The 21,786-nt window shown below is 45.0% G+C and overlaps 1 protein-coding gene across 2 annotated transcripts in view; it reads right to left on the bottom strand.

The window, feature by feature from the left end:
• Window positions 1-834: 834 nt before the first annotated feature.
• chst11 (carbohydrate (chondroitin 4) sulfotransferase 11) overlaps window positions 835-21,786 on the bottom strand; it is a 43,514-nt gene continuing 22,562 nt past the window's right edge. For both annotated transcript variants that reach the window (XM_076297095.1, XM_076297096.1), the window contains exons 2-3: window positions 18,540-18,625; window positions 835-3,454 (exon numbers count right to left, since the gene is read on the bottom strand). In XM_076297095.1, the coding sequence (XP_076153210.1) occupies window positions 2,603-3,454; window positions 18,540-18,625 (938 nt within the window). In that variant the 3' untranslated portion in view covers window positions 835-2,602. The remainder of the gene's footprint in view (window positions 3,455-18,539; window positions 18,626-21,786) is intronic.

Raw genomic sequence — 21,786 nt, 5'->3', positions numbered from 1 at the left:
GCTGTTTTGACGGCACTTGTCATGATATCAAATGATATTTCCCTTCTCCTTTTCCCATTCTCTCTCCTTGTGATGATTCAGAGTAGATGGCATGAGACAAGGCTTGTTCTGGGTGATTGTCTCTTCCACTTCCTGTCAACAGGGGTAAGTGTGTGTGCGTATGTGTGTGTGTGTGTGTGTGTGTGAGTGTGTGTGTTTAGCAAAGGCAGACATGCAAACATCAGACGCTTCAGACACATAAATAAACTCTCTCATCATCATTTCCCTGCTCTGCCATTGTGCAGTCCCCAACGAAAAGGCGAAGACGAGTTTCCACATAAAATCTCCCATTTGCTTTGAAGAGAATTTGCTTGAAAGAGAGACATCAGAATGAATAAACACAAAGGGATGGATGAGTGACCTCTCAGGATGTCACTGGGTGGATACCTGTTTTATAGACGCTGCTGTGTCTGTGGCTATATATGTGTGTGTGTGTGTATGTCTGGGCGTGTGCGTATGTGTGTGTGAGAAAAAGAGAGAGAGCGACAGAAAAGTGAAGAGTTTTTATAGATGCTGGTGTGTCTGTGGCTATGTGCATGCGTGTGTGTGTGCATGCGTGTGTGTGTGTGTGAGTGTGTGTGTGTGAGAGAGAGAGAGAGATCAACATAAAAGTGAAGAGGAGTGGGTGGAAAAGGAGTGTGTGAGAACTGGAGAGTATTTATACATTTCAGACAGCAATTTATATATATATATATATATATATATATATATATATATATATATATATATATATATATATACACACACATACATATATATACAGAAGACATATATATGCGTATATGCCCCCCCAGTATTATCCTGGGCTGGAAGGCAGCAAACACCCTGTCAGTGAACCCAGCGTGGGCGGGACAATGAGGAGTCGAGTCTCCAAGCACGGAACACAAAGGCCCAGCAAAGCCACAGCATTGCACACACACACACACACACACACACACCAGTCACAGAGCCAGCAACACCAGCAGCACGCCATACTACACAAACACAAACCGAGAGACACTTAGAACCTTCACCAGCCCCTGAAGCCAGCGAGTCTGGCCCACATCCGGGCTCCATGCGGCCCAAAGCTGGCTGAGAGTCAGCTGTCCGGTGGTGGTGGATACTAGCAATCTGTGCTTCCCAAGAAAAAAAATGAAATAATAATAATTACTAGAACCCCCTTTTTCTTGCGTCTACCTCCAAAAAATTTAAATAAATCTTTTTTTTCTTTTTTTAATGATCATTATTGTGCTGCTCGCAGCAACTTTGCATAAGACAATAAAAATAAAAACAATAAAACAACAAAATAAAAAGAAAAGAGAAAATAAAATCCTTAATTTAATAAAAGGGTCATGGCAGCGAGGGTTCTGATCGAGCTGGTGGGTCTTGGGCTGTTTGTTAACCACAGGTGTCGTCACCTTTGACCCCACGGCCGATCTCTTCCGTCTTGAGTCCATGGGAGGAGCGAGGGCCCATCACTCACATTTGAGGTTGTGTGACCAAAGTTCAAAAAGGACACTTCTTGTTTTGTTTACAAGACAACTTCCTGTGTCCTCATTTGAACACAAAGGACTGGACAAGGCCATTGGCCAAGCACTAACACACACACACACACACACACACACACACACACACACACACACACACACACACACACACACACACACACACAGAAACACAGAAGACAAAAACCCAAACACGAGAGCCAGAATTCAGGAGCTGAGGAGTGAGATGTCTTTCTGTGGTCAGCACAGGTCCTTCAGTCTCAGGTGCCAAGTCCCAAATGTGGCCTGTCCACATGGGCAGTGACACCCTCCCGCTAGAAAAGCCAGCTTGGAGTGGATCAGAGGAATGTCCAGCTGGGGTGTGATTTGCCGTTTAATGGAGACCGATTTCCCATCGTCAGCCAGACACAGGCCGGCTTTAGGCGTGAGGGTCAGATCTGACCAGTTCATGGGTGAGCATTTGTGTCAATCCACCTCCGCGTTGTTTATGAAACAAAAATATGGCCTCGACGCGAAAACTTGGCACAAACACACACCTCACATATTTGTGTTTATGAGTGATGATGTTTGGATTGTAAACTTGCTGTGAACCTTTTGGTTGGAAACATGCTAACTAATGGAATATAACTGACCAATCAGCACCTCACTCTTCATGTGTGAGCTCTGCTCTCCACTGACTGACAACCCTCTGGTCCAATCAAAAATTAGGCCCTGCCCTCCCAGGCTCCATACCCTTTTTTGTCCGTTATTTTGTCCTGTTTCATTTTTTTTTTTTTTTTTTTTTTAGTCGAACCCCTACCCTGCATGAAGACAGTTTATCAAGTTTTCCCTTTTTCCATCAGATAGATAGATAGATAGATAGATACTTTATTGATCCCCAAGGGTAAATTCAAGATTCAAGAACAAGATCAATCCATCTTGTTTTCCTCTTCTTTGCTTTTTACCAAGAAGGAAGCCCAGCTTGGTAATATGTTTTCACTCTCAGTGTGTGTGTGTGTGTGTGTGTGTGTGTGGAGTGTTTGTACATGTGTGTGTATGTGTGTGTGTGTGTGTGTGTTTGTGTGTCCATGTGTGTGTGTCTAGTCTAGTTTCAGGTAGCTGGGCGTGGAGTAGTTGAACATGAGGAAGTCCATCTTGTAGAGCTGGTAGAGCTGCTGCTGCTGCTGCACGCTCACGTTGCGGAGGAACACGGCGGCCATCTGGTCGGTGGTGCGCGTGGACTTGGCGTAGGCGGGGAAGCGGACGTCCTCGGCGTTGGCCAGCCGCAGGACGGTGGCGGCGTCCTCCTCCAGGGTCTCGTACTTGCCCACCACGTCGTAGTGGATGAGGCACGGGTGGCAGAGCGAGTGGACCGTCTGCCAGTGCTCGTTGAGCCCCTCGCGCTGCGTGGCCGGGTCCGTCACGTAGGCGGCGAACTCGCGGAAGGTGACGTCGGCTCCCAGCCGCATGGCCTCCTCGGTGGCGTTCTGCCGGTAGCGCCGCACGATCTTGGTGCCGAAGCGCCGGTGGAAGGAGGTGTTGTAGCGCTGCGTGAACTTGTTGCGGTAGGCCGACACCAGGCGCTCGAAGGGCTCGCGCACGAACAGGAACTTGAGGTAGCCCTTGAGGCGGCGGTTGATCTCGCCGATGCTGTACTGGCTGAGCGAGCGCAGGTTGCCCGGCACGTGCGCCTCGAACGACAGGATCTGCATGGGGTCGGTGTACTTCTTGCCGTCGCCCGAGAGCACCATCATCACCCGCTTCCAGTTGGTGCAGGCCACCTTGGGCACGTAGCAGTAGATGAGGCGGTGCGTCTCGTCCACCAGCAGGTGGCGCAGGTCACCGGGCGTCAGCACGCGGCGCTGTCGGCTGGAGGCCGAGTGAGCGCGGCACGCCGCCGAGACGCGATCCCGACGAGCCTGGTGCAGAAGCGCCGCCGCCGTGAACTCCGTCTGGGGCAGAGAGAGAGGGATGGAGAGAGGGAGAGAGAAGGAGAGAGAGAGAGAGAGGGAGAAAGAAATGGAGGAAGAGGGAGGGAGAGGGAGGGAGGAAAAGTTGGGGTTGGGAATGTAGGGGAAATGGAGAGATGAAGAAATGGAGGGAGTGATAGATGGAGAGGGAGGAGTGAGGAAGATGAGAGACAGAGATACAGTTGAAAAAGTGGGCGAGGGTGAAATAAAGAGATGGGGATAGAGGGAGAGAGAGAAAGAGAAAGAGACATTGAGGAGATATGGAGGAAGAGGTATGAGCAACGAAACGGAAGTAAACAGACAGAAGAAAGAAGATAAAGAGAAAGTGCCGGAATGTGGATAAGATGGAGATTAAGATTGGGGGGGGGGGGGCAGAAAGAACACAACAACAGAGAGAGAAAGAATAGAGAAAGAAGAGGAAAGAGAAGAACGAGGGATGGAAATGGATGAAGGGAAAGATGAAGAGCAAGGAGAAGCAAAGGATGCAAAGACACCAAGAGAGAGAGAGAGAGAGAGAGAGGGACACAGAAAACAAACACAAAGTTAACACAGCATTTTGTTTCATTTTTGTTTCATTACCAAATTAAAGTCAAATTCCCTTGAAGCAAAACAAAAACAACCCAGAGCCCCAGCTCATCGCTCGCCCACTGCAACAAAAACAAACTTAGTCCCAAAGGCACAAGTCAGTTCTCTCTAACTCATCCATTTTTCATCACCACATGATAGCCCAATGCAACAAATTGTTCCTCTGGCTTTCGGCAATAGATTTTCTTTATATCAGGATTTTCTTGATGCACCATAACCTAATGAAGGTTTTATTCCTCTTTGTCTGAGTTCATTCTAGGGAGTTTTTTTTTTTATGAGACTCTCCAGAGACCAGAAAAGTGTCTGTGAATACCAATGAGATTTTAAGAATGTATTTCTCTTTCACGGACGTGTGCCTTCCTCTGTTTGGTCGGCATCCTTCTCTTACTTTCACCTCTCCCCCTCTCTTCCTCTTCTGTCTTTCACCTCTCCCCCTCTCTTCCGTCTTTCACCTCTCTCACTTTATTCTCTCTCCCCTGCTTTTCTCTCCCTCTTTCCATCCACTTTGCTGCACTCCTTTACACACTTGTCCCCTCATTCATCCTTCGCTCTCATCTTCTTTCACCCTTTCCCCTCCTCTCTTTCATGTTCCTCACCTCTTCACCTCTTCTTTTTTCCCCCTTCTCCCTCCCTCGCTCCTCCCTTCCTCTCTTTTCCTCTCCTCTTGTCTCCCTATCTGCATGACTGAGTGCCTCTTTCTGTCTCTCTCTCTCTCTCTCTCTCTGTCTTTTCATCTCCTCCTCCTCTCCTTTCCTCTCCCAATCTCCATGACTGAGTGCCTTTCCCTCTTTTCTCTCCTCCTCTCCTCCTGTCTTCCTACCTGCATGACTGAGAGCCTCTCCCGTCACATGCTTATGAAAAGCAGGCCGTCTCCTTTCATGTCTGTCACATCAGAGAAACGAGTACATTCCTCTCTCTCTCTGTCATCGCTGTCAACACGGGCTCTTTTGTCCCAGGGTGCCTCCATTTTTCTTTAGTCTGACGCCATATCACTTTTTTAAGACTTTTTCATCTCCCTTTGAGATGTGCCGCTTTTTCAGCAAGGGGTCTCAGCCATTCTTTCGGCATACAGTTAGAAAACAAAGCCCGAGATTCATCTGCATTCAAAGCTGAGTCATACAGCTACAAGGCAAGACTGCAGTAATTAAGATATGAGAGAGATACGCTGATAGAGAGACTATAGAAATGTCTGTGCATGAGTGAGATAGTTAGATAGAGAGAGGGAGGGGGTAGAGATGAGGGGACAGCTCTCCTCTTTGTGGTTGAGCTAAGAAAAAAATAAATGTCTCCACATATACCTCACGTCGCCATAACAACCAAATGTGAGCTCATGGAACAGGAACTTGGTGGTCTTTTGACACCGCGACCTCTCACCTATGACTGCACTCATACAGTATGCGTGGGGTGTGTATGTGTGTGTGTGTGTGTGTGTGTGTGTGTGTGTGTGTGTGTGTGTGTGTGTGTGTGTGTGTGTGTGAGTGTGTGTGTGAGAGAGAGAGAGAGAGAGAGAGAGAGAGAGAGAGAGAGAGAGAGAGAGAGAGAGAGAGAGAGAGAGAGAGAGAGAGAAAGAGGCAGCACTGAAATATCTCAGAACTCTGTCTACTCAACAAAGTCTGTTAAGACTTCCCAATCTCACCTGAGCCACACAGAATCATCCTTGCCCACGACTCATATCCCCATAACAAACAGGATGCAAAGCTTAGCTGTGATTCACGGTAATTGCCTTTCATGCACAAACATGCTTTTGACTGAAAGGAATTTCCTTGGGAACTTTCCTTTCCTTGTTGCCCTATCAACGGGAACATGCCAGAACCACAGAAATGACGAACATTGCCTAGCAACATTGCTCAAACAGTTGCCCCATGCATCATCAGCTTAAGGTCTGTGAGACTCATGCATTAAAATGAGTATTAGCGGTTGTTTGCTTGCTGTTTGAAAGCTTTTATAAGGCCTTCACGATTTGTGCCGCTGCGCTGTGAAATGGATAACGAGCGTTTGGGAGTACTGCACGTTCTCATGACTTCTCTTGTAAATAACTGTGCCCACAAGCTCCCATTGACTGACTACAACAAACCAGACAGAGCTGTGAGACTAGAGCTGCTGAAGGATGAAATAGTCAAACTTTCAATCGTGTCCCAACGGGTAGTCTACGCTTTTAAATAAAAACTCAATCAGATGGATTATTAGCATGCAAGGCTTAAGGTGCTTTGAGCATGGACTTTGCATTTGAATGGCCACACACTCTCTCTCTCACACACACACACACACACACACACACACACACACACACACACACACACACACACACAAAAGGTTAGCTTCTCTCCCTCTACCCTTGGCAATTTATTTCCTACTGCATCTTTGTTCACAATGTCCTTGCAATCTGTTGTTATGATCTCTTCCTCTCTCTGTTTATCCTGTGGCTGCACCAGACGTAACACCAGTCCTCCAAGGTCAAGGTCATGCTATCCCACTCTCTCTCTCTCTCTCTTCATATAGTCCTGGCCTCCTCCTGTCTCCTACAAGATCTCTTCCAACTGACATCCATTGTGCATACATGCACAGGTGTATGAGTAGCCTACACACACACACACATACATACTCTCTCTCTCTCTCTCTCTCACACACACACTAAATGTTAACAAAAGTAAACTATAAGAGAGAGGTGGATAGAGGAGTGTTGATAGAAAAGTGTTGTTATAGATTGTTATAGATAGAGCTGTGACATTAACATGACCTGAGACTGACCTGTTATGTAATGGATTGTATCCCCCCCACCTCCTTAACCAGCCCCCAACCAGCCCCCCCCACCTATCTCCATCCCATAGAAGCCCCCTACCATCCCTCCACCCCCCGCCTCTCTCTCTCACACACACACACACACACACACATACACACACACACAGAGGATCTAGGAATGCGTTTATATTTTCTGCATATATAGGCATTTGTCTAATTTGCAGATTGGTTCTTCCATGAGCAAAAATGAGCAAATGAGTATGAGCTTTACACGGTTTGCTTGCTGTTTGAAAACTTTCATAAGTGTGTGTGGGTCATTCTATAATTCAGGGTATATTTCCCATCTCCATGATTAAGATTTAATTTACTATCAAAAAAAATTAATCTTTATGAAATCAATTTTGAACAATTATGCTAATGAAACACCCTTTCAACAATAACAATATTTATTTTAGACCCAATTTATCCACAAAATATTAACTAAATTACTTCTTCACCCCATATTATTGACTGTCTCCGACTACAGAGTCATGCATTCAACTTGACTAAACATGATGTTATCAAGTCTAACGATTTATTTTTTGGAGATTAATTTACTAACTGTTATAACATCAGTTATATACAATGTCTATTTTTCTGTTTTATGCATTATGTATTGTGTGTGTGTGTGTGTGTGAGTGTGTGTGTGTGTGTGTGTGTGTGTGTGTATGTGTGTGTGTGTGTGTGTGTGTGTGTGAGACAGCGTTTTATGAGGCAGATTCCCTTTCATTAGACAGTTAATCAACTCTCTACCTCTTTTACAGATGGAAATACCCTCTTTCTCCATCTCTCTCACTCTCTCACACACACACACACACACACACACAAAGGAACACACACATGAGAGGTGTGACTGTGTGTGCAGCTCATGTGACTCTGTGGTATTACAGAGAGGGAAACCCTCCCTCCTTTTTCCTGGAGAAAGGGCAAAATGACATGAACAGACGCGTGAGTCATTGTCTGCATCCTCCATTTCTCTTTATTGACTCTCTCTCTCTCCATCAAACACACATACTGGCCACTTTGGAAGGGCTTATAAGGTCTTATAACTTCTATTCCCACAGAAGAATCCAGTAGTCAGGAACGAGGCATAGGCTATCAACAGTGTGTGTGTGTGTGTGTGTGTGTGTGTGTGTGTGTGTGTGTGTGTGTGTGTGTGTGTAATGTACAGTCCTGCGCTCCGTTCACACATCGACTTCTATCTTTACACGTGTGTGAAACATGAGGGCCAACAGCTATTCTCACTGTACAGCCATGGTGATTTATTAGCCAAACAGAAATGACATGTCCAGTTCGAGTTATCTTTGCGAAGTATGTGTGTGTGTGTGTGTGTGTGTGTGTGTGTGTAAGCTGACATGTCTGTCTATGTGTAAAATCCCCCATATTAACTGTAGCTGTATGAGCTAGCGGGGAGCCAATGTAAAGCTGTAGGTTATCGGTTAGCATTAGCAGTTAGCTAAGGCCCTGTCCACACGAGGAGGTTTAAAAAAAAAAAAAAAAAAAACGGTAACTTTTTATTGGTTTGGTCTTTCGTCCACATGACCCTGGCGTTTTAGGAGCCCAAAACCGATCTTTTTTTTAAACCAAGTTCCAGAGTGGTCACAGCGCCATCATCTGGCCTGGCATATGCACTACATCGCTTTCTGTCGGTTTCATCTCTGTGTATACACAAGGTTTTTTTTGCCGGTGTTTTAAGTGTTGAAAGCGGTAGGGAAACATATACCCGTCATTTTTGTGTGGACGTGGCCTAAGTCTAGTTCTCTATTTGTGGATTTTCCTGGTTTCTGAAGTGTCTGGACCTGAGACAGTTTTTCATCAATTATTTCTGCAGTGGTTCGCAGCCGAATGCTGGGGTGATGTCTGCGGTAGGCTGCTGGGAGACATGGGGGGGTGGGGGGGGGTGGTGAATCACACTGACTATGAAGCGATGCATCATACACAGCCACTGGACAGACACACACACACACACACACACAAACACTCTCTCTCTCTCTCTCTCTTACACACATACACACTCTCTCTCTTACACAGACACAAACACACATAATCAGTGCTACTAAATAAATAGCAGGTACAAGCACACACATGCAAGCACACATTTCTCAGAGATAGGTATATAGCAGTGCAGCTATCCAGATCTGCTTGTTTGTGTATATATGTCAACTCGCCCTCCCATCTCACCGCTCTTCAACTGATGCTCTCTTCTCTACCCATAGCAAATCTATGTGTACACACATTTGCCTGTGTGTGTGTGTGTGTGTGTGTGTGAGGCTACGCTGTCCTCCTGCCTGTTTGCTCAGTAAACGGAATGCTGCATGCCAGAGGTCTGAGCCTCCTACTGGCACACTCTTAATGACTCTCTGTGCCTCTCTCTCTGTCTCTCTGTCTCTCTCTCTCTCTCTCTCCTCTCTCACTTCTTCTCACTCTCTCGTTCTCCACCCCTCTCTCCATCTTTTTCTCACTCCATCTCTTTCTCTCTTGCTTTCCACCTCGGCATCTCTCTCATTCTCTGTACCCCTTCTCTCCTCCATATTTCTCTCTCTCTCTCTCCACCTCTCACTCTCTCCCTTGCTTTCCACCTCTCTTAACCTTTCTCTCCCTCTCTCTCTATCTGTCCGACCTGCATTAGACAGCTTCCTGCTGGAATGACGTGACTGTCTGTCTGACATGGGAGTGTGTGTGCACAGACACACACACACACACACACACACACTCTCTCTCCACACTGTAATGGACTATTTTTCCTTTTCTCCATTCTTGCATCTTTCTCTCTGTCTTGTCATGTCTACGGCTCTCTCAAATCATCATCTTTCTCTCTGACACGCACTCATTCCCTCTCTCTACTTATAACACACTTCTCTTTCAATTCACAATTCTCTCTCTCTCTCTCTCTCTGTCCTTTGTTCTCTCCTCACATTAGGTGAAAGCCGTGAAAATAACATCCAAGCCCAGACATTCACTGAAAGCCGTGAAGATGAGCAACACAATGAGGCTACATGCTGTATTTGTGTGTGTGTGTGTGTGTGTGTGTGTGTGTGTGTGTGCACGTGTGTGTGTGTGTGTGTGTGTGTGTGTGTGTGTGTGTGTAAATTGATGGCTTCTTTCTTTTGCTTAGTTACTTTTTGGAGGAATGGAAGACAATTTCTCTCTCTCTATCATCCAGACGTAAAATACACTCTGTCGGACACACACACACACACACACACACACACACACACACACACACACACACACACACACACACACACACACACACACACACACACACACACACACACACACACACACACACACACACACACACACACCCTTCACATAAAAGCAACATTCAAACCAGAGTAATGTTTTATGACAAAAAGTCAGCTTTTCCAGAATGCATCCACTCCCCAGTATGGTCCCACTCCTTAGACAGTACTCAGGAGCTGAGAGTGTAAAATTCCCCCTCAAACCCCGAATCCCACCCTCTTCTGGAATGGGACATGTGTGTGTGTGTGTGTGTGTGTGTGTGTGTGTGTGTGTGTGTGTGTGTGTGTGTGTGTGTGTGTGTGTGTGTGTGTGTGTTGGGGGGGGGGGGAATATAGCCGGTTATTCTCATATATACTCATAATATAATTTACTGTATGTACCTGAAATAGGTGCCCTTGTTGATCTTTGAACTCTTATGTATTGAGAGAGAGAGAGAGAGGGAAGGGGGGAAGAGAGGGAACGTGCCAGTAAAAGAGCGCTGTCTCCCATGCCATCAGTACTACAGAGGAAGTTTCCAATGACTCTGTCCAGCAACATGCTCTTATATGCACCCGCCTATGCAACCAGCCATGTCCACCACACACACACACACACACACACACACACATTAATACTAAACACACACCAAAATAGTATACTGTGAGACATCCAAGGTAAATACTGCTGGTTGGAGTTTGCCAAACATACACCGAAATGCACAAACACAGCTTATTTCAGACATCCCCTGTGTACTAAATGTTCACTCACATACAGTATACAGACACTACCTATTATCTCTTTCTTTGATGCTCTCCCATGCTCTATTTCCTCCATTCCTTCCATTGTGGTAATGCTCTCTCTCTCTCTACCTCACACACACACACACACACACGCATGCACGCACGCACACACACACACACACACACACACACACACACACACACACACACACACACACATACACACACACACTGCATTCAGATAGCTTCTACACCTTCAGTCAGCTGATAGATAGATAGATAGATAGATTGATACTTTATTGATCCCTAGGGGATGGGAATAAACAATGATGGTGTGTGTGTGTGTGTGTGTGTACACACACACAAGTCCACAGACAGAGAGAGAGAAAAAAGAGAAAAAGATGAAGAAAAGAGTAAGATTGATACCAAACATCCCCAACCCCTATCAGCCAGCGTCCCACACATCCTCACACACGTACAGTCCAAACACACACATCCTCACACATACGTACAGTCCAAACACACACAGCCTCACACACGTACAGTCCAAACAAACACACACAACCTCACACACACATACAGTCCAAACACACACATCCTCACACACACGTACAGTCCAAACACACACAGCCTCACACACACATCCTCACACACACGTACAGTCCAAACAAACACACACAACCTCACACACACGTACAGTACAGTCCAAACACACACACACAACCTCACACACACGTACAGTCCAAACACAAACAGCCTCACACACACAAACCTCACACACACGTACATTTCAAACACAAACAGCCTCAAACACACACACGTACAGTCCAAACACACACACACAGCCTCACACACACGTACAGTCCAAACACACACAGCCTCACACACACGTACAGTCCAAACAAACACACACAACATCACACACACGTACAGTCCAAACACACACAACCTCACACACACAAACCTCACACACACGTACACTCCAAACACACACAGTCTGACACACACGTACAGTCCAAACACACACAGTCTCACACACACAAACCTCACACACACGTACAGTCCAAACACACACACAGTCTCACACACACGTACAGTCCAAACACACACAACCTCACACACACGTACAGTCCAAACAAACACACACAACCTCATACACACGTACAGTCCAAACACACACAGCCTCACACACACAACCTCACACACACGTACAGTCCAAACACACACAACCTCACACACACGTACAGTCCAAACACACACACAGTCTCACACACACGTACAGTCCAAACACACACAACCTCACACACACGTACAGTCCAAACAAACACACACAACCTCATACACACGTACAGTCCAAACACACAGAGCCTCACACACACAACCTCACACACACGTATAGTCCAAACACACACAACCTCACACACACGTACAGTCCAAACACACACACAGTCTCACACACACGTACAGTCCAAACACACACAACCTCACACACACGTACAGTCCAAACACACACAACCTCACACACACGTACAGTCCAAACACACACAGCCTCACATACACAACCTCACACACACGTACAGTCCAAACACACACACAGTCTCACACACACGTACAGTCCAAACACACACAACCTCACACACGTACAGTCCAAACACACACAACCTCACACACACGTACAGTCCAAACAAACACACACAACCTCACACACACGTACAGTCCAAACACACACAGCCTCACACACACAACCTCACACACACGTACAGTCCAAACACACACACAGTCTCACACACACATACAGTCCAAACACACACAACCTCACACACACGTACAGTTCAAACACACACAGCCTCACACACACGTACAGTCCAAACATATGGCCCTGACCAGGCACTAAACAGCACAGGAAGATCATTGGCCAGGGTGCCTCTCCATGCTTCTACCATTTCCTCTCCTAACTTCATTCATTCATTCATTCATTCGTTCATTCATTCATTGAGTAAGTCCATCCATTTTGTCTTCATTCTCTCCTTTCATAACTGGAAGCATAAATATCTTAAAGCTTAAACACCCAGTGACTTCTGTTTTACTTCCGCTACAAGGGACCTATCTTTCAAAAAAATATGAACGGGAGCTAATGGAGAGATAACAATTATTTTTTGGTCCAGTTTGAATTGTGCCACGAATTTCACATATGATGTGTGTGAATTTAAAAGATAATTTTTCACGTCAAGAAAGTACTGTTGTTCGATAGACTTCAAAAGTTATGTTGGTTTTGTGCAAATCCGCTCAGTGGACTACATCTCTCGTCTCGAACGATGTTTGTCACCAACGTAATTAACGATAAGATTAGCTGTTATGCTAGTTAACGGTTGCATCTTGCTGCCTGCTATGTCACTTAACATTATCTAATGTACAGTCTATGGACGAATACAACTTACCTGATGTGTTTAATCCTCTGACTCATGGTATTTTCATCGGCAAGGAAAGCCCAATTAAGACCTGTTGCTGGTATGCTTGTACAATCTAGTGTGGCTGTGAATGAGCTAACGTCACTAGCGCGACTGATGGGTTTGTAGTCGTTGGAATTACGATCTTTCACAATGTTGTAATTCAATAGTTATGAAACAAACGGCAAATGTCTTTACATGAAAAATTGTCTTTAAAATTGACAAACATCATATGGGTAATTCAAGGCACAAGTCAACCGGGACCAGAAAATAATTTCTTTTTCGCCATAGACTGGCGTTCAAATTTTTTTAAAGATAGGTCCCATGGAGGCAAATGGAAGTGGCGTCACTGGGACACTCTATACTTCACACCAGTAAGCTAGTTGTTGTTTCAATATAGAATCCCTGTGAGAAACTGTGTGTTTGCATGTATGTGTGTGTGTGTGTGTGTGTGTGTGTGTGTGTGTGTGTGTTTGTGTGTGTACGAGGTTTAGTGTGTGTGTGTGTGTGTGAGACTGTTTGTGTGCATGACATTTGTGTGTGTGTGGGGGTGGGTGGGGGGAGGGTGTGTGGGTGTGGGTTGGGGGGGGGGGGGGAGTGTATAAAAGTGATCTGTCTGCATTATTTTTAGTACCTGTCACTGTGCCCATAAATTGAATAAATGCCTCAATATAAAACTGCAGACCGCATGTAAAATCTAAACAGAATACTTTTACTACCTCTGTGTGTGTGTGTGTGTGTGTGTGTGTGTGTGTGTGTGTGTGTGTGTGTGTGTGTGCATGTGTGTGCGTGCGTGTGTGTGTGTGTGTGTGTGTGTTGCTAAGACTGGGTACAGTGAGCTACAGTGATGTATTCAGCAGGGGGCAACAGGCAGGAAGTATTAGATGTGGTTGAACACCAACAGCTCCCACACACACACCCACACACAGACACACCTGCGTCTTCAGCATCTTTTTTTAACCTCTTCATGCTAGCGAGACAAGTTCTTTATTAAAGTAATAATAGGACAATGAGAACACACACACACACACACACACACACACACACACAAGCCTGAACATCAGATCCAGCCAACTGTGATCATAGTATCACATAGACAGAACAACACAGAATGTAAGAATGTAAGGATGTAAGGATACACACACACACACACACATGCTCTGTAACGTTTTTGAATCAGCATTGAAATAGCAAAACCTAATAATAACTTGTCTGTGCCACATCAAAAAGAATAGGTCCCCAGGACATCACCATGTATGAAGTACCATACACACACACACACACACACACACACACACACACACACACACACACACACACACACACACACACACACACACACACACACACACACACACACAGACACTGCTGTGCTCAGGGGTCTTGCTGCACCCCAGTCTAATCAGATAACTGATAATCTCCAACAGCCAGGCTGCATTAGCCACCACAGCAGAAAATGAAACCAGCCATTGGAGAAACCATGCTGTGTGAATGTGTGTGTGTGTGTGTGTGTGTGTGTGTGTGTGTGTGTGTGTGTTAAATGGCTATTAAGGTAAGCAGTTGACACCTGCTGTTCTAGGCCCAACTACTACTAATGCAATAAGGCCAAACTGGAGCATTATGTTTACTGCAGCAATGAAAGGTGTGAGAATGTGCGATCACTACACATGTGTGTGTGTGTGTGTGTGTGTGTGTGTGTAAATATGTTGTTTGTGAATGCTTGTTTTCAACACATACATGTGTATGCATGACCATGTGCATATGTTAGTGTGTCTGTGCAATACCTATTCATGTTTCTGTGTGTGTGTGTGTGTGTGTGTGTGTGAACGAAGCGAAGATTCTGTTCATGTGCACGTTCAACCTGTTCAACCACACAGAGATTCTGTTCATGTGCGTCGGTGTCGTTCACACATAATGACCGTTTAATGTTTGCATAAGCACCATATCTGAATCACCCGAAGGGTCGGACATCCATTTGCCAAAAGATCCGCATATAGTGTCTGAAAACAGTTATAGAGTGGACTGGAGAGATCCATGGTTCACTGAATAGCACACTGAACAGTGAATAACTAGTGGTCATTCATTAGATAATAACAGTAAATATGAGTAATTCACTAGATAATAACAGTGAATAACTATATAAGTTTCATTCTGATTGTCTAACACTCTGTAAAGCGCCATGAGACATGTGTTTTGGCGCTCTATAAGTACAATTAAATTGAAAAATTTAATTCACTAGATAATAACAGTGAATAACTATATAAATGTCATTCACTAGATAATGGTTCTGTTCTTATCCATGATGCTTTCTGCTATCTTGGATCTGTCCACTCCAAACTGACTGTATAAATATATATATATATATATATATATATATATATATATATATATATATATATATATATATATACACACATATATATAAATACATATGTGTGTGTGTGTGTGTGTGTGTGTGTGTGTGTGTGCTTGTGTGAAACAGAGGTTGAATGAGGAGGACAAAAGAAGAGAGGGAAGAGAGGGACACAAATTGGATGGAGAGAGAGAGAAAGAAAGAGAGTAACTGAGAGACAAATGGACAAAGATCGAAATGAAGAGCTGCGGAAACAAACAACATGAAATGTTAAAAAAAAGACAAAGACAGAAAGACGGCAAACAGGAAGTGAGCTGGACAGACTGAGAGACCACCTGAGAGAGATGGAGTGAGAGCCTATTCTGATTTCTTGAATCTGTCGATATGTTTATGTTTTGTATCTTTACATTTTCTGGTATCTTTATGTAATAATTGCTTTGATAAAACAAATGTCTAATTATTTGTCATGCCAATAAAGCATCTTTGAATTGAACTGAATTAAATTGAATTGAGAGAGAGAGAGAGAGAGAGAAAGTGAGAGTGTGAGAGTGAGTGTGTGTGAGAGAGTGAGAGTGTGTGAGAGAGTGAGAGTGAGACTGTGTGAGTGTGTGTGAGCGAGAAAGAGAGAGTGAGAGTGTGTGTGTGTGAGTGAGAGAGAGTGAGAGTGTGTATGAGCAAGAAAGAGAGAGTGTGTGCGTGTGTGTGAGTGAGAGTATCTAAGAGAAGGTGTGTGGTGCGGCACATCTCACACCTGGAGCTCCTCCAAGATCCACACGGACCCTGTGAGCGCCACAGTTCAGCCCTCAATGAGACCTTGTAGCCTCCGCATACGTCACATGACGCACAAAAGAGCGTTTGATTGGCCCAGGGGCTGACCAAAGGCATGCATCATATGCCCCCCTCACCCCCCACCCCCCTACCCCAGACCAGAAATACATGAATGGGGCCTAACATAGGCACCTGCCGAGAACTCCCTCATGGAAAATAACCTTTTCACATGTATTAACAGATTTTATGTTCGGCCTAATCTTAGACACTACACACTATTTTAAGAAGAAGCATGGGTGTTGCTGTTCCCAAGGCATTTAAACAGGACATGCTCTCCACATGGATGGATTAGTTTAACGGGCATCTCGGATGGCAACTTAACCTTTCGAGTAGAGGACTAGAGACTAGAGACAGTGTGTGTGTGAAAGAGGAGAGAGAGATTCGTATATATGTGATATACTATGCTATAGATTAGATTCGATTCAACTTTATTGTCATTGTGCAGAGTACAAGTACAGAGATAACTAGCTCTCTCTAATCTATATTTAAGTTCTGTATTTGATTTGGCAATGTCAACATTTTGTCATGCTGATACAACTCACTGCACTGAAGAAGAGGAAGAGAGGAAGAGAAAGAGAGGGAGAGAGGGAGGAAGATAGAGAGAAACAGATAGAGAGCTTGTTAAGCTGATGATACACAAGGCAACTTTTTGAGCAATGTTGCTGGGCAATGTTCTTGTGATTTTGGCATGTTTCTATTGATATTGATCACCATTTTTGGTGAACTTTAAAGAACTTTAATCATCAGTAGCAGGGCTCGACATTAATGTTGCCCGGTTGCCCCTGGCTACCAAATTGTTGCTACCAGAAAGTGACAACCCACTATAAGTTGCCCTGTGTATCATCACCTTTAGAGAGAGAGAGAGAGAGAGAGAGAGAGAGAGAGAGAGAGAGAGAGAGAGAGAGAGAGAGAGAGAGAGAGAGAGAAAGTCATCCTCTGCCTCTCCCTTAAAGACATCCTGTGTGCAGCTTCAAGACTTTCCCAGGAGAGACGATATGTCCTTGAGACAGCTCTGTCGGCGGCCAGCTGTTATGGGGTTAATTCTCCCGTCACCACTTCCTGCCTGAATGCCTTCCAAACTGCTCCTCACACCCAATCACTCCTTGACACTCCTTGGGGGGGGGGGGGGTGTGTGTGTGTGTGTTAGTGGAGAGGGAGGGGGGGGTGTTGGGGGGTGTCAACGGAACTGTTGGCACGGCTACGGAATGTAGCTGTCAGGGTCCTCGTCAATCAGTGGCTTGTAAAGGCAGCTGCAGAGGACAGACTCTTCTAACCTTGAGTGGAGTGAAGAGATGCTGAAACAGCAAGTGGGATACTGCTAGCACTCGTAGGGTTTGGTAGAGATAGAGAGAGAGAGAGAGAGAGAGAGAGAGAGAGAGTGAGAGAGAGAGATGGATAGAATGTCAGGGCAGGTGAGAGAGTGAAAAGAGGGGAAGAGAAGGAGGACGCTTTGTAATTCTTTATTTCAACTCCACTCTGCTTCTCTCTAATTCAAACGCCGGTTTCTAATTCCTCCTCCTCCCAGCTGAGATGCATTAGGTTTGGATATTATGGGCATCTCGGGTCTCTGGCTGCATAATAAACATGGAGAAATGGATCTAATGTTGTTTTGCTTTTGTCATTATGTTTGGGCTGCCTTGTGTTCAGTTGAGTCTGTGAGAGTGAGTTTTTTGAGTTTTCTGGGTGAGTATCTTATATAAAGTTCCGCACTCTATCTCCACTGCCTGGTCTTTACAGCCACGTTTCAAAACGCATGCAGACAACATGCACACACACACACACACACACACACACATAATCTTAATACAAACTCTTATGGATCATACGTAGTGTTTGGTACAAGTATCATATGACAACTACTAGCACACAAACACACTCTTGACCAAGGCCAGGGACTACACATAGTCCATCCACACCACACAGTACATCCTTTAGAACTACAGCAGGTTGGCCTTGCTCCACCTGTCCTCAATGTCATTCTGCTCTCTTTTCAACTTGTAGCAAATCTTGGCTGGCCACAACAGGAAAAAAGAAAACAGAAAACGATGCTGGGCCAGTAGCACAAAGGAGCTACAGGGGCCTGTGAGGGTCAAAAAGCGTTGCTGGCTCACCTGCGTTGAGTTGTAGAGCTCCTCTAGGGCGTTTCTGGATCCTTTCCCGCAGCACCCCTCCGCCACGAATGTGTTCCTCCGCATGACTGCAACACCAAAGAGAGAGAGAGACATCAATATACTAGCCGACATGACATCCAAAAACCAGACACAGAGCCAGACAGAGAAAGATACGTAGACCAATAGAAAGCTAGAAAGACACTTCAACACAAAGATAAAAGATACAGTCATATAGACCAATAGAAAGCTAGAAAGACAGTTCAACAAACATAAAAGGTACATATAGACCAATAGAAAGCTAGACAGACAGTTTAGCACAGAGAAAGATAGAAGCTACATAGACCAATAGAAAGCTAGAAAGACACTTCAACACAAAGATAAAAGATACGTAGACCAATAGAAAACTAGACAGACAGTTCAACACAAAGATAAAAGATACAGTCATATAGACCAATAGAAAGCTAGAAAGACAGTTCAACACAAACATAAAAGATACAGACCAATAGAAAGCTAGAAAGACAGTTCAACACAAAGATAAAAGATACAGTCATATAGACCAATAGAAAGCTAGAAAGACACTTCAACACAAAGATAAAAGATACGTAGACCAATAGAAAGCTAGAAAGACACTTCAACACAAAGATAAAAGATACAGTCATATAGACCAATAGAAAGCTAGAAAGACAGTTCAACACAAACATAAAAGATACATATAGACCAATAGAAAGCTAGACAGACAGTTTAGCACAGAGAAAGATAGAAGCTACGTAGACCAAAGCTAGACAAACAGTTCAGCACAGAGAAAGCTAAGAGAACAGAGATAGAAATGGCAGACATTGAAATGGTCTCAATACAGACTTCAAAAGAAAGGCTAACAGGTTCGTTTTGTGGACGTGGAGACATACAAGAAACTGCGGAATTAGGAAGTATGTCTCTACTTGTGTAATGGCAGGTATGATTTGAGTGCATGAGTGCACTCATTTGAACTGTGAAAAACGGGAAACACAGCCAGGCAGGAAGTGTTTAATGGATTATGAAGATGATCACAAAATGGACGCTCAAGTACGAGTCCTTATGCATGTGAGACATGTACTTCCTTCCTCAGCTGTCTGTCAGGACCAGCTTCCTGGCAAGAAGGGGTGCTGAGAGCTCATTAGTGTAACACATATCGACATCCGACACGACCCCTCCATCCAGGTCTGACCTTCAGTAATGGACAGGAAGACTGAGTGCAGAGAAGATGCTGCTTAACTCAGCTGGGCAAGACGTTATTCCTCCATGCCTTCTCTTACACACACACACACCTTTTTCATCATTCTCTCCCTCGCTCATACATAAACCTCACTCACATGCAGGTACACACACACACACACACACACACACACACACAAACACACACACACACACACACTCTCTCTTATCTCATCATTCTCTGCCTCTCTCACACACAAACCTCACTCACATGCAGGTACACACACACACACACACACACACACACACACACACACACACACATAAAGTGTATGATACATGGCCCATGTGAGACAAGCCAGGCCATTAATAATGCAGCTCACGCACCTCCCCCATTGGGCAGCTCATAAACAAGCAATTAAATCCTCTCAGCATCACTCCGGCAGGACAGACAGTTTCAGTACACACACACACACACACACACACAAGCACACACACACACATATATATATATATACACACACACACACACACACAGTAAGAAATGTTTTCTCTTCAGCTCAGTACAGTACACAGAAACTCAAAGTTCATTCGATGACTTGATTCAAGATAAGGTTTTTTTTTAGTGCAGAAATCCTCTGCTCCCAGGCAGCTGCTTTATTATGTCTGAGATGCAAGAGATCATTGCAGTTTAGCGTCCATCCATCTATCTGCAAAGTCCCACACTGTCCCCTGTCCCTGTCCATCTTTCATGGGAGAGAGGAGAGAAGGAGAGAAGAAGAGAAGAGTGGAGAGAGAAGGAGAGGAGAGGAGGAGGGAAGTAGAGAGGAGTGGAGAGAGAGGCAGAGGAGAGGAAGCGAGGGGTGCAGGGATGGATTACTGCACGGGCCTACCGGGCCCAGGCCCAGGGGCCCAAGGGGTCAGGGGGCCCTGAAGCCCAAGCCTTTGCATGGAATCATTGCCTCAATATCAACACATCAGGATGTAGGCTATGAATCTGATTGAATTTAGTATTGGCCATCCCCCAAAATGCATGTGTGTGTGTGAATGTGTCTGTGTGTGTGTGTGTGTGTGTGTGTGTGTGTGCGCGCACACGCGCATGTGTGTGCATCCCAGGTTGTGTGTGTAATGTGTATATATACCAAGGTAGCAATAGGGGGTCATCTCACAGTCTCTCATGCCCTGCACCTGCCCCTGAAGAGTAGCCAATCACCTGTCATCAAGTCCCCAGTGCCCCCTCCTGCTCTCTGATAGGCCACATTTGTCCACACCATCACTCTCATTTCCTCTGTGCTGACAACCTAATTGATGTGCCATAACCCCCCCCCCCCCGCTCCCCCCCAAACACCTGTGACCATGGACCGACCCCAGTTGTCAAATACCAGCAGGGTCACTAGTGGCATGTACCAAATTGTGGAACGACGGGGGTCAAAAGAGCATACATCACCTCGTGAGAGAGGAATGTGCATTTCTTACTGGAAGCCCAGGAGACTTTAGACTGACTATTTTCTTCAGTCAGTGTAGTAACAGCAGATTATGCACTCTCATTCAAACAGAGTTGAAATATGACACATATGGTAACACACATTTAAAATTAAAAAATGAAGAGAAGCAAGTTATTTTGAATCATTTTGCTTCAGGTGAGCTAAAACAAAAACAGTGACCCAATTTAAATCATTTACGATGACAAATAGAAGGCGGTGCTTCCAAAAGTATACTGAGGCTTCTGAATATATCACTCCGACTCCTCACCATATACTTTCAGACGCCGTAATATATGAGCTTTACAGAGACCTCATCTATACATAAACATATAGATGAAAGTGAGCTCTGTGTGTATCAGTGTGTGTGTGTGTGTGTGTGTGTGTGTGTGAAAGAGGGAAGCTGACAGACACCGTGCTTCTCCTCTCGTTTGATTACACGCTCCTGCTGCTGGCCGCCTATAAATACTATTCGTTCTGCACGTGGTCAGATTGGGCTTCCGCCCCTCGCGTCCTCTAATCACTGCGACATCTGCAGTCAGCGACGGCCTTAATCCTCAGAGGCTCACTTTACC

Source organism: Alosa pseudoharengus, unplaced genomic scaffold, assembly GCF_046254945.1.
Source record: "Alosa pseudoharengus isolate Yale_2024_CS ecotype anadromous, Long Island Sound unplaced genomic scaffold, YU_APseudo_1.1 YU_APseudo_1.1_scf_20, whole genome shotgun sequence".
NCBI classification, from domain to species: Eukaryota; Metazoa; Chordata; class Actinopteri; order Clupeiformes; family Clupeidae; genus Alosa; species Alosa pseudoharengus.
Note: the sequence above shows the minus strand (reverse complement) of the source record. Positions and strands in the feature narration are given on the sequence as shown.